At 39.5% G+C, this 14,630-nt stretch overlaps 1 protein-coding gene across 3 annotated transcripts in view; it reads left to right on the top strand.

The window, feature by feature from the left end:
* The window catches only part of insyn1 (inhibitory synaptic factor 1), a 103,561-nt gene extending 90,402 nt beyond the window's left edge, over positions 1-13,159 (top strand). For all 3 annotated transcript variants that reach the window (XM_073850575.1, XM_073850577.1, XM_073850576.1), the window contains one exon: positions 12,199-13,159. In XM_073850575.1, coding sequence (XP_073706676.1) covers positions 12,199-13,008 — 810 coding nt within the window. In that variant the 3' untranslated portion in view covers positions 13,009-13,159. The remainder of the gene's footprint in view (positions 1-12,198) is intronic.
* Positions 13,160-14,630: the final 1,471 nt, after the last annotated feature.

The raw sequence follows: 14,630 nt of genomic DNA on the forward strand, positions 1-14,630 counted from the left end.
TTACATTCCAGGGCACTTGAATGTGGGAGTAGACTTACTGTCCAGACAGACATTACCGACGGGCGAGTGGGAACTCCACCCGGAAGTAGTGAATCTGATATGGACCAGATTTTATCAGGCGGAAGTGGACCTCTTCGCCTCCGAACAGACTGCGCAATGTCCCCTTTACTTCTCTCTGAGTCACCCAGCTCCGTTGGGTCTGGATGCGATGGCGCACTCATGGCCCAATATGCGCCTGTATGCGTTTCCTCCAGTCTCTCTGCTCCCGGGGGTTCTAGCCAGAGTTCGCCAGCAAGGGTCTTGCCTCTTATTGATAGCGCCGCGTTGGCCGAACAGAGTATGGTTCTCGGAGATAATATCTCTCCTCGACGGCTCGCCTTGGGCGATTCCGGAGAGGAGGGACCTTCTATCGCAGGCGGGGGGAACGATATTCCATCCCAGGCCCAACCTGTGGAATCTTCATGTTTGGCCCCTGAGGGGAACCAACTGAGGGGCACTGGGCTTTCACCTGCCATTATTGAGACCATCCTAAGTGCTAGGGCTCCCTCCACTAGGAGGAATTATGCCGTTAAATGGGGTATTTTTGAAAGGTGGTGTGCTGGACACAATGTAGATCCAGTTAACTGCCAGATTGCTTCAGTGCTGGACTTCATGCAAGAGAAATTATCATCAGGCACTTGCCTCGCTACTTTTAGGGTATATGTGGCCGCTCTTTCGGCTTACCACGCCCTGATTGATGGGGAACCGCTTGGGAGGCACCCTCTGCTCTCCCGCTTCCTTCGTGGGGCCAGGAGACTGAGGCCTCCAGTCAAAACCAAGATCCCTTCTTGAGACTTAGCTATAGTCCTTGAGGGTCTGGTTGAAACCCCGTTTGAACCTTTAGAATCAGCGTCTGACAAACTTCTGACTCTTAAAATGGTTTTTCTAGTGGCAATAACTTCCTTAAAAAGAATTGGGGACATGCAGGCTCTGTCTATCGCGCCATCCTGCTTAGACTTTGCCCCAGGAATGGTGAAAGTGATTTTGCATCCTCATCCTGATTATCTGCCTAAGGTGCCATTCTCGGCTGTACATCCGGTCATTTTAGAAGCCTTCTGTCCTCCACCGTTCACAACGCCGGAGCAGGAGAATTCTCATAGACTGTGTCCAGTCCGCGCTCTTCAGGCTTACATCCACCGCACTAGCCAGTGGCGTAAGTCGGAGCAACTCTTCGTCTGTTATGGCCCCCATAACAGAGGAGCAGCTGCCACCAAGCAGACCATCTCTCATTGGGTCAGGGATGCTATAGCTCTTGCCTATGAGGTGCGCGGTCAAGCTTCGCCTATAGGCCTTAGGGCTCACTCCACCAGGGGGGGGTCGCCTCGTCCAATGCGTTGGCAAGGGGTGCTCCCCTACAACAAGTTTGTGATGCGGCAGGCTGGTCCTCTCCGCACACATTCATAAGATTTTATAGCTTGGATGTTCATGCCACTCCAGGCTTTCATGTCCTTGAGTCGACATCACAAGCTAATGTCTAGGCCTTCTTGCGTTCTTGTGAAACACACCTGCACAACCGTAGGAGTCCAGACATATTCAAGCACGGCGGCGTGGGTATTCTCGTTCCCAATGCGCTTAGCAGCGCAGCATCGACTGTAGCTTTCAAAAGGGAACAATCTCAGGTTACTTGACTGTAACCTTGTTCCCTGAGAAAGCGGAACGAGATGCTGCGCTACTTTGCCGTGCTGAAGATGTCCCAGGACTGCTCTTCAGACAAAATATCCTGACGATGCACCTGTGGCTCATCTATTTATAGCCGCGTGCGCTCCGTTGACGTCACCAACCGAGGCTATACTGCCGTTTAGTCAATTATATTGACGTTTTACATACAATATTCACAGCTGGTCACTTCTAAAGACGTTTCCCAATGCGCTTAGCAGCGCAGCATCTCGTTCCGCTTTCTCAGGGAACAAGGTTACAGTCAAGTAACCTGAGATTGTTTTCTCCCCTCTGAACTGTTTCGCAAGCACGTCTCCCTTCACTGCTGCGTGAATGACGTAGACTATCACAACACTACAGAGACCGGGGCGTGTCCAGAAAGTCACATAGAGCAGGGATTCTCAACCGGTGGCCCGCGAGATGGCTTAAAATTAACTTAAATTTTATCCTAAAATGGTTAAAGCACGGCCTCTTTCGTGTTCTGTGATTGATTGCTTTGGACTCGGCGCAGCAAGCCTCATCGCATACAGACTGAACGGCGGCTCAAAACTTTCAACCGCGGCACGCAAACATCATCAGAGACCTGCAAGGGACTGATTTTTTTGTCCCGCTCCTGCCCGCTCCTGCAGAAATGTATGTTATTTTGTCCCACTCCCACAAGCAAAAGCCTACATAAAAGTAACCTATACCCCCGCGGAAAAACGGGTCTCTACTTCATCTCTTGACTGCATGAAACAAACCCTCGCACTAATGTGAAAGTAAAGACGATCAGAGTAATAGTAACAATGACACTCTTGCATATCGGATTCTAGGTACGCATAAGTCCGCTGTTGATTCATGAACTAGTCATACTTTCGGGGCTCTGATCCATAGTATTTTTGTGTGAAATTTCAAAATATTTGCATAGTTGTCAAAATGAATGTCTTGTGGGTGTTTTATAATGGATGCTCACCCATAGAGGTGGATCTTGTAAGGGTCAGTGGTGTTTATGCACATATGAGCACCAGCATCAACAGATATAGTATGTATTTGCTGTATTTTTCATTTGTATGGTAATTTTATGATGGATACAAACAGTAGATATTCGGTCAGTCAGTGGTATTTTGGCATCTCCCTGTTGTTCTGTTTGGCAGGTTCACTTACTTTAGAAAAAGTACTCTGTAGTTGTTTAGAATGTCTGAATTAAAGAATTCAGGAGCTTTAAATCTGTCTAATATATATATATATATATATATATATATATATATAATCAAAAAGTCTTGGTTTTACTTGGTTAATAAATAATCAAACTCATTCACTGGGACCGCATCCTCTTTCACATCATCACATAAACTTGCTCTAATTAGTTAGTGCTGAATTATCGCATCGTATCGTGATATGGGTGTGAATCGTATCGTATTGCATCGCAATATGTCACAAATGTTAACATATATATATCGGATCGGATACTTTGTATCGAGATGCGTATCGGATCGGCATTATACCTTAGATGCCCAACCCTAGTATTTATAATTCATTTTATATATTTATATTTATATATATATAAACTCAGCATGGGATTCAACTGCACGGAAAATCTTCAATACAAATGAAAGTGACCCCAACGCAGGACAGGGTTCAGCTGAAATACATAAAACAACTGCAGCATGTGTTTTTATGTCTGTACACCACAAGGAGTTGCCTTGCATTGCCTTTGCATTGCTTTTCCAGTGTGTGTTATTCACGGATCAGTGCCACAGATGACATTTTGCAGGACGCTTTGGCAGAGAGTCAGCTGTCACTCTTAGGAATGCTAACCTCTCTCCAACCCCCGTTACCTGCACAGTACTTCCTCACATGCATCGACCCACAATTACCCGCTCAAATCACCGCAGATGGAGCTTTGCTAGCAATCTTGCTCAGTCAGTCATTCGCTGACTGCCTCACAGCGTTGTCTGAGTAACCGGGAGGCGTGTCTGGGAACAGTGAAGCTAACGGTAGAACAGGACGAGTAAACACAGAACAAGAGATATCCAGAATGCCACTAAATGAGGAACAGAGTACTGATCACAGATAATATATGATATATAAGAAACTATTTATTGATTATATGGTTATGCTCTTATCAACGTTTTTTTTTTTTTTGTCTAAACGTCAAAAATTTTGAAAAATTCTGTGAACAGTTATGCAATACATGATGCAATTTAGCAGTAAATGCAGTTTCTAAAAGACAAAGTCTTTTTTATGTGATCTAGTTGTGACGAACCATTTTTAAAAGCTATGCTATTCATTGATTTTTTATTTTTTTTTACACGTCAGTATATTGCAGTGTAATCTGTCTGAAACACACCTCTGGGTTTCCTTTCAGTAATCAGTGTTAAAAATAAATAAATAAAATAAATCTTGAATGAACTATTTAATGACTCAATTATGAAGATCACTTGTGTTTTTAAATTAATCAGTGTTTTTATTTGAATCAGGCAACCTAATCTCACATCAAAACCTGTGAGAAGTTGTTTCGCAAGACACAAAATGCATACTGCCATGTACGTTCTGTGATATATTCAATGTGAAATGTCCACGAGTGGTTTTAAAAGAGTGTTCTTTTTTCCCCCGGAACAGATGGATGTACATATGGAACATTTTTTATGTTTACATTTTATTCTACATGTCACCGCAGTTCTGACATGAAATGTCCGTTAAGCGGCGGTAATATTTTAATGCTCTGTGACATTTTAACCCTTAAATGCATACCTCAGGTCTTTAGCAACATGGACGTCATTTACTACCCTCTCCCTCTTTTATTTTGTAAGTTTGGTATTTCATGATTTATTTTGTACGTTTGGCATATCAGCTTTCTTGGTATTCCTCAATATGTTCATTATGAACAATAAAACAGGAAAAAAATAATAAAATATAAAAGAATGTCTGTTTTCTGATTCATTTTTTGTAAAAAGTGTATAGGCCCGCTAGAGACCTGAGGTGTGTAATAGTGTAAGTATATTTTTCATGCGCAAAAATAGTAAATACATGCAATTCACCTTGAGTCCTGTTATAGACAGTAATGAGGTGATGTTTCACTCGTAATTATCGCAGGCATAAAACAAAAGAATATCATCAGCAAAATTTGAATTAGTTTTGAATGGCTTTACAGCAGAGCAATTACTGTATGCAATAAAATATAAATGTCACTGTCATTTGAAGGTCGATGTGGTGAATAAGCTGCCAGCGATCAAAATAATGATTTTGAACTCATTGAAAATGATAGTTTTGTGAAAATGTACGTGGAAGTACGCTCTGGCGATGACAGCGATGGTAAAATTATCTGCTAAAATGAACTCTTCTAAGTTTCAAAAGGTAACGAAATATGCTCTATTTTGTTCTTCTGTAATGGTTCTTAAAATATCAAGATTTTTTTTTACTATTGCAGCAGTTAGAGATCCAGCTGTGCTTGATATATATGCCCGGGATCGCTGAAGACCCGAATACGTAATAGTGATTGGCGAAACAGTCATGCATTTAAGGGTTAAAATAACGTACCCTATGCACTACACCTAAACCTATCCGATAGTATGAACAAAAGTGAATGTGACTTAAAAACGTAAATGCAAGCATGCCGCTTAAGCTTGTTTTTCGATCTGACATCTTTTAGCTCTTTCATCGTGAGTCATGTTTTTCATGGGATTCGTACCAAAAGATTCCACATCCTAAGTCCAATTCCATGCCGGCTGAGCTACCGAGTAAGCTTGTTACATCCGGAAAGCAAAACATACGGAGCTGTAATCATAACTGTGTGCGGAAATGTTGCTTGCTGTTTTACCACCTCTAGTGTTCATTTCTGTTGGAAACTGCAGTGATATGTACTTATTGGTATGAAATGTCTTGCAAAAAATTTCAGGTGTGTTTGAACAAATCGATGAATGAATGGCTCAGTGATTCAGTCACTTGTCATTACGTACTAGCCACTAATGCACAGGCCATATTGTATCTAAAATGTAACTGCATACTGTATGAACTTATCCATTATAACTTACTCATTATTTTTTTTCACACATTTTGACAAAAGTAGCTTTGAAAGGCTAGCTTGGTGTCGTGCAACCAGATATAATAATTCCCCAGTGTAGGCCTTTGTGTCTCTTTTCCCCACCATGTGTTGGCCACGATGTGCTGTTTTCCTCGAGTTTGCACTGGTGTATAATTTAGCTCCAGTGAGATGAGCGTCAGCTGAAAGCACCGGAGTGGGAAGAGGAATCTTTTCTGAGTTGAATAATCCAGCTGCAATCTCTGCCATTATGAGGGCCGAGGCCGACAAAAGAATGTGATTTTTACCCTATAGACTGTAATTACTATTGCAGGTTTTCATTGTGCTTCTTCCAGTTAAAACGCACTGTGTCCCAACGCTAATGACTTCTTCCTCATGTGTTCATTCATCCTTTACACTTAGGCAATCTGTTTACCCAATAATTTACTCCATAGCCCACTCACTCTCGGCATCTCAGAGAAAAGGCGCAGGGATTACTGTTCATTGTAGCTGCGTTGAGCCCATCTGTGACCTAGAAAGGTTGCGTAGACCCTTTAAATTTGCGCCGCTATCTAGTGAAATTGCTTCAGGAGCCGTTGTGGGGTGAGGGCATTGCCTAGACGAGCTCATTTGAATGATTTTGTTTACCCTGAGGAACGCCTGCTCCGCTCTCAGAGCGAGCCGCCGGAACGGAGGTGGCTGCTGATGATTATGCTGCACAACGGACATTATCAGCGGAATTAGCCGTTTTCTGTTTCCGTTAGCAGTTTGTGTTGAGCTTCGAGGGGGAAGGTGGAAAGGTGAAGTGTGTAATTTGTGCAATGTTAAAATACATTTTCCCTCACCAGTTAAATATAGATAGATAACCGATCTGAAACAGCAATGTTGGCTCAACTAATGCACTGTAAAACCCAACAGTGAAATTAACTAAATTAAATTAATTATCACTGAAAAACGTACAGAAAAAGTAATGTGAACTCAGTGACTGATTATATTAATCTGAACTTAAATCACTGTGAGTTGCAGCAGATTTGTAGTTCCCAAAATGCTTTGCATGAAATTAAGTGTTATTTTGTGTTTTTGCGCAAGATTAATATAGGGAGAAATGTGTTAGTGTTTAATGCATTGGATGATGCATGATATTACCATTTACAGTTGAAGTCAAAAGTTTACATCCACCTTGCAGAATCTGCAAAATGTTAATTATTTGACCAAAATAGGAGGGATCATACAAAATGCATGCTATTTTTTTATTTAGTACTGACCTCAATAAGATATTTCACATGAAAGACTTTTACATTTAGTCCACAAGAGAAAATAATTCTTAATACTGTGTTGTTACCTAAATGATCCACAGCTGTTTTTTTTTTTTTTTTTTTTTTTTTTTTTTGTTTAGTGATAGTTGTTCATGAGTCTCTTGTTTGTCCTGAACAGTTAAACTGCCTGCTGTTCTTCAGAAAAATCCTTCAGGTCCCACAAATTCTTTGGTTTCTCAACATTTTTGTGTATTTAAACCCTTCCCAACAATGACTCTATGATTTTGTTGATTTCTTGTCACACTGCGGATAACTGAGGGACTTGTATGCAACAATTACGGATGGTTCAAATGCATTAAATGCAAGTGCCAGGGGTGTAAACTTTTAAACTATTACTAAAAAAACAAACAAACACACACACACACACACACACACACACACACACACACACACACACACACACACACACACACACACACACACACACACACACAGCTGTGGATCATTCAAGTAACAATACAGTATTAAAAATCAAGTGTATGTAAACTTTTGAACGGGGTCATTTTTATAAATTCAACTTTTTTTTTTCTTGTGGACTATATGGTGAATGTAAACTTTTGACCTTAACTGTATACACAAACACATACACAATCCTATATATTGTGGTCTATTTGAAACACGTCTCAAAAATGCTTGAACGAACGATTCAACATCTCACTCAAAGACAGTCATTATTATTTTCCTGAATGTATCCTGTGAACTCAATTAACTGGTTATATTAAGCTAAACTTAAACAAAAAGAGTTGTAGCAGATTTCTACGTTTCCAGCAAGCTTTGTGTCAGACCGTATAAGAAGAATAATTTTTAGTTATATTAGTTATATAGTTTTTGCACATGATTAATATAGGGAGAGATGTGTTGGTGTGTTTTTTAATAAAATTAAAATAAAACAAAAAGTTATAGTTTAGAAGTTATCACAAGAAGCACTTTTTTTTTCTTTTACATCCATTGAACCTTTTTCATTGCACCAAAGGCACTTTATAGTGGAAAAAAAAGTTCTTTAGAATGTTAAAATGTTTTTCAAAATAAGACAAAAATTGTTCTTTTTAAGAGCTTCTCACTTTATTTTAAAAACTGTTCACTGAAAGCTTCTTTTTGTAACCTAAAATGCCTTCTATGGCATTGCTGTGATTTCTCTTTTGAAAATGTTATGTCTTAAGAGTGTACATCTGGTGCCTCTAGTGGCTCTGAAATTACACACTTCACCTTTCATTTGGAATTGGAAATAACTTCTTCTGACAGTGCACTTGTTCCCGTGAGGATGTGGTGCAGTTCCAATTAATATTAAAAATGGCATGAGTCATAACGGACCTAATATTGATAAAATTATGCTCCTCTCTTGGATGACAGGGGTTTGCGAAATGTGTCTAACGGTGCCAGACTATCCGGAAAACATTGATTGAATTAAATCCTGCTTTTGCGGGACGAGTAATCTAGTAAACAAAGCTATCTCATCCGCCCTTGGGCCAGCAATTCATCTCACATCCTCAGCACCTCAGTGTGTGTTATTAAGCTTCCTTAGCCTTCATTCAGCACTGCCTTGGCATACATTACCCATTCTGAAAGTCCACTGCTCAGCCAATGACGATAGGGTTATTTACAAGAAATTAGGTGCATAGACTGAAAACCAAGGAGGTGTCTTCTGCTCACCAAGGCTGGATTTATTTGATTAAAAATACAGTAAAAATGTGAAATATTATTGTGATTTGAAACAACTGCTTTCTATGTGAATATATTGTAAAATGTAATTTATTCCTGTGATCAAACCTGAATTTTCAGCATCATTACTCTATTCAGTGTCACATTCTTTAGATCCTTTATAAATCATTCAGTATGCTGATTTGCTGCTCAAGAAACACTTCTATTAGTATTTTATTAGTATTTGAAGTTTTATAAGAATTACTTTATATACATTAATTTGCATGGTTTGTAGTTCTATAATTTGACTGGACAATGATAGACAGCATAGGTTAACTATTGGCTGGCAGTTCTGATAATGGAACATCATTAATAATCTGTCACTCAATACAACCCAATTGCCCTTTGTCTATGTTATTTCTGAGCTAATTTAGCTTTTGATTAGCTTAATGCATTTGACATCTCTTACTAAAGAGGTTTTGTGAGGGCCTTCATTCATCCAGGATTCAAATTTCTCAACCTCCTGCTATTTGATGGCACTCATTCTCAAAGTGGGAGGCAAAACATCTTTAAACAATGTGAGGTACAGAAGGTCTAGTCATAACAAATTAATTTTATATGACATAAATAGCATGCATTAAATGAATGAAAATCAAGCATTCGTATCCCATAGGCGCCTGAGAAAACTCGACAACCGGCGTTTGCAGTGCACGCTTAAATATAGTATCACCCATTCAGTCAATGATTACAGATAGAGATGAGAAAAAGTGTCTCAGGCAACTCATCTGTTAAATCAGCGAGCAGATCACGGAAACACAGGCCCTCCTCTGGCTTTCACTGCGGTGTAATCAGGGATTTAGAGCTCCTAATTGCTCCTTTGGAGTCATTGTGCTGGATAAATGAATTAGATTTTTAATCCCTCATGCCAGCAGGGCATATTCATCTGATCCTTCTGTGTTTATGCCACAAAGTGGCAGGAAAAACACACCTAAAGCAAGACACAACCATGTTACACAAGTCTGAAGAACATATATAGATATAATACTGCTTATTTCCTCATTATTCATTTCTTATTATCATTTGAATCAACAATGAACGGATTTCAACTGAATACTGTCTGTTTACTTTACTACCCTTCTATCTTGACTGTCTTTCAGAGCTGTTTTACAGTGGAATTGATTTCTGTTTGCACCACTCAATTTTTTTTTTTTTTTTTGTTTTTTTTGTTTACCACTGCTACTTTGAAATAATCTGTATTGTATAAAGTGTTATAGAAATAATGGTGGCTTAACTTGACTATTTCTCAAGGTCACAAAAATTCCTTTATTCAGATCTTACTAAGACGGCACAATTTTAGCATGCATTTCAGCACCATATTGGTTATAGGCCGATATTATAGAATTTTAACATTGTCGGTCCATATTTGATTTATATCAGCTGTTATTGTGCATGTGTTTATATATATATATATATACAAAAAAAAATAGATTTTGGTGTTATCTAATGCTCATGCTAAGTTAAAAACACAAATATTTTAATAACATTATCAAATCTCATAATGAATATCTATTTTTCATTCTGTACATGTCTAAAAACGGTTGTAATTTTATTTGTGTGGTCTATTTAAACCTTGTTAGACAAAATGGTGTAGAACTAATCAGTTTCATCAGTCACTGGCCATGCCAAAAATAATCACCTATCTGTATTAGTCAGAACTTTATCTTAGTTCCTATATCTGGACACAATTTCCTGGAAGGTTTTTAAACACCTTTTCGCCCTTGCTATTTATTTAGTCCAACAGTGTGGATTTTTAATGGGAAAAATAACGTCAAACCCAATTAAGGTCATAAAATAAAAAAAAAAAAAAAAAAAAAAGAGAGCGAGATAAATAAATAACAATAATAATGCATAAATTAAATGATTTATTTAATTAAAAAATATATTGTTTAATACAACAGAATCAACATGACTTCATGAGGTTACAACAGTGAAAGTGTTAGATCAAGCAGAAATAATGTATACTGTCTACTTTTCACAGTGTTTCATAGATAATAATTATGCTGGTTAGCAGATTCACAAGTAGTATAGCATGTCATCCTGCTGTACATTGTTTTATTAAAGAGCTTAAAGTTTTTAAAACTTCTAGAATGTATTTATATAGAGATTTTAACACACAATGCAAAGCTGCTTACAGGAAATCATGATGTTGATTATTTTAAGAGCTTAATGCTTTACAGTTGCATTTAGTAGATTAGAGATTATATATTTTGTGAAGATCAAGCAGTTGAGATTTACTATAAAGTGTATATTGCTTTATATGAGTATGCTGTGTGCACTGCTACAAATGATTATGTGGTGAAGTAGGCCTAAATACTATGGAAAAACAAATGTAATTTCTACATTAAATAATCTGGCTCAGGCAAGAATTGTAAATTCTATGTTAACACTCAATTCAAGCTTGTAGAAATACAAGTTTAAACTTATACGTATATTTGATTTGGTTTTGTTAATGTTTTCAAAGATTAATAATTATGAATAATTAATAAAGTTGCCTTTTTCCACTGTTTCCTAGTTGTATTTACACTTTTTATGGTTGCTTTTGTTGTTAAGTTTAGTAACTTGCTGTTTTGTGACATCTGAGGTTCATTTTCTACTTAAAATGACCCATTTATACTCAAAAACCGAACGCTGACTATTACCGTCATTGTGTATTGTGTATCAATTACTGAGGTCTCTGTGTTCGGTTGAATGATATTGTACAGATATGTTGTCTTACAAAGTGTAACAATATATTTACTGCCTTGTTTACTGAAATCAGGGGTGCCCAACTTAGTCCTGGAGGGCCACTATACTGCAGAGTTCCAACCCTAACACCTGAAACAGCTAATCAAGCTCTTACTAGGCATACTAGAAACTTCCTGGCAGGGGTGTTGAGGCAAGTTGAAGCTAAACTCAGGAGGGCACCGGCTCTCCAGGAGCAAGTTTGGGCACCCTTGTTCTAAGTGAACCATATGCTTTAATAATATTGTTAAAATCAGTGCTACATTTTTTGAGTATAATTTACAAACACAGACTGGGTGAAATGTATCTGAGTATTGCAGGGTAAACTTCAAATGAGTAAGCACTGGCCAAGTTACAAAATATATATGAGTGAAAAACTTGCAAAAGAAAAATCTGTAAATCTGTAAGTTTATGTTGACTTATATGTGGATATATAAAGTATATGGACTAATATACTGCTGAGTGTGTCAAAAAAGCCCACTCTGGGAATTACAAAAAAATAATTGTAGTTAATTTATTTTATATATTGACACTACCTTTGAATATCATGTCAAGTCAAAAGATTCTAAACTCAATTCCATTTTTGTTCAAACAGTTTAACAAAAATGAATTATGATCCTAGGATAATTTCAGCGCTCTGCTTGGTTTCTCCTGAGTTGACCAAAGTAAAATTAAACTGACCTTCAAGGTGATGCTAATGCATCTTTGATGATTGAGGAACGCAAACTAATTATTTCATCACTTTCTCTTTCTCTCTCTGTCACGCAGGTGGTGGGTCAGATCGACAAACTCACATCCGATTTCGACTTTGACCTCGAGCCCGACGACTGGACGGTGGCGACGGCGAGCAGCACGTCGAGTAGCGAGCGTGGCCTGGGTGAGGCCTTTAGATTGGACTTCCTCAGCCAGGACATGCTCTCCGACGGCTGGGATTTCTGCAACTTTTTGGAGGCCTCCAACCGGAAAGCACACAGAGAGGAGGTGGATGAGGGCCAGGGGAGGCCGTCATCGACCACGCCGACGCCAGCCACTGCCAGTGTCTACTCGCAGATGAACGGGGGTCTCCCCATCCCCAACGGACCTCTAATCATCACTCCGGACTCCTCCAGCGAAGAGGCGTCCAGCTCCACGCATAGCCAGAAAACCTCCCGCACATCTGGCACCCGAGAACGCGTCCGCTTCAGCGACAAGATCCTCTACCACGCCTTGTGCTGCGACGACGACGAAGACGAGGAGGAGGACTGCGGCGGCGAAGAGGAGGACGATAAAGGGGACTGTGGGACCCCGGACACAGACAGCGAGCCCAGTCCACTGGCCTGTTCGCCTATACCACCGCTGTCCTCCTCCGAACACCCGCCGGGCCTCTACAACTGCCGGGAAACAGCGTCTGCGGGCCCGTCACCTGTGAAGGTGCCGATGCAAGTGGTGGGCTCTCACACGCTACCCAGGAAAGGTCTTCTCAACCCTGGCTGCCGGAAAAAACTGTTACGGAACAGCAGCACACAGACGGTTTCGGATAAGAGCACTCAGACTGTACTGCCCTACGTCCCCGCAAAACAGAAAAACAAGGACCTTTGAGAAAACAGCTGACTTTACATAAACAAAACAGGAACTAATTGAGACAGGATTACAAAGAACTATATACTATTTAATATTAAATACATAGATAATAGATAAAAAAAAAACAATAAATGGATTATTAAATAAATTATATATGGGAAAATTTCAAGACTTGCTAAAGTCATTTTATGACAGTTGCACATATTCAAAAGAGATATTCTCATCACTTGGTTACCTTGGAGTGTTAATCCATTTAGGATTTATTGATATCAAGCTTCTTAAAGTGGTCGTATGACAACGGCTGAAATCAGGAAAGTATCGAATGTTGTTTTGCGCACATGACAAGACCAAAACTACTGATTTCTTATGTTTTTGAAATAAATCTCTTCTGCTCAGCAAGTTAGTTAATTAGTTGACTACAATAACCCTGGAAGCAGCATGGCTGTTTTTAACACTGACAATAATCAGATTTTTTCTTGAGCAGCAAATCAGCATATTAGAATGATTTCTGAAGGATCATGTAACTCTGAAGACTGTGTTGAAAATTCAACTTTGATCACAGGAATACATTTTTTACATATATTCACATAGAAAACAGTTATGCTAAACCGTAATAATATTTCAAATTTTTACTGTATAGAAGATACTTGATAGCAGAAGAGACTCCTTTCAAAGACATTAAAATTCTTGGTATATACATGCTTGTCTCCACAGGCGGTAGTCAGGTAAATCTCCTTTGATTTTTCAGAGTATTTGAGGATCACACCCTCAGTTCAGAGCCTTTGGTTTGGTGGGATGAGGGAAGGGATATAAAAAAGATGTATTTTGAAGTGCCTGCTTTCCTCTCTGACATTTACACTGCTTCTCTTGCCTCTCTCCTCTCGGCGGGGAGGTCGAGGTCGTTGGGGGTGACGACTTGAATCTCGGCGCACAAAGCCGAGATGCGAAAGGTTATGTCTCCCCATTCTTGGGCCCAGTGGGGATTGTGAACTCAATAGTGCTGTGTTTTATTCAAAGGGATGTTGCCAATAGCGCAGCGGATCGATCCTCGGCGAGGGGCTTCCGTGCTGAGTCCTCGTCTCGCGCCTTTGAGGGTCTTTAACAAAAACCTGCCTCTCTGTTAGAGCTTGTGGTATTTACTCTACAGCGCAAAAACAATCCTGTGCTGGGAAGAAACATGTGAGTGGGAGGAAAAGAGAAAAGAGAGTGAAATTATACGTTAGAGAAAATGGAAAGGCAAATGAAGGGCAAAGTATCCCAGCGAAATGAGTGTTTGAAGACAGATTGTTCTTAATTACCCCCTCGGCGTAATCATTTACCAAGATTCATCTCCTGTGGGAGCCGAGACGGTCAGGCCGATGGATCCTGAATGACCGGCTTGCTCCGCAAACCTCCGTCTAATGGGCTTCCAAACACACTTTTTCCATTTTCAAGATGAGACGTTTATCTTGTGAAATCTGATGGTGGGTCATTAGGTCAGATTGTGGATTAAATTCAAGCTCGCTGATTGATGGCAGTTGGTGTAAAAACAGGAGGATGCATTATAGGCTATTATGCTCAAATGTCAGTCTGTGTCACTTAAAAACTGGTACAGGGCCGGATGAACCATGTCCAAAGGAAAAATTTGGCAAACAAGAGGT

Source organism: Garra rufa, chromosome 11 (assembly GCF_049309525.1).
Source record: "Garra rufa chromosome 11, GarRuf1.0, whole genome shotgun sequence".
NCBI classification, from domain to species: domain Eukaryota; kingdom Metazoa; phylum Chordata; class Actinopteri; order Cypriniformes; family Cyprinidae; genus Garra; species Garra rufa.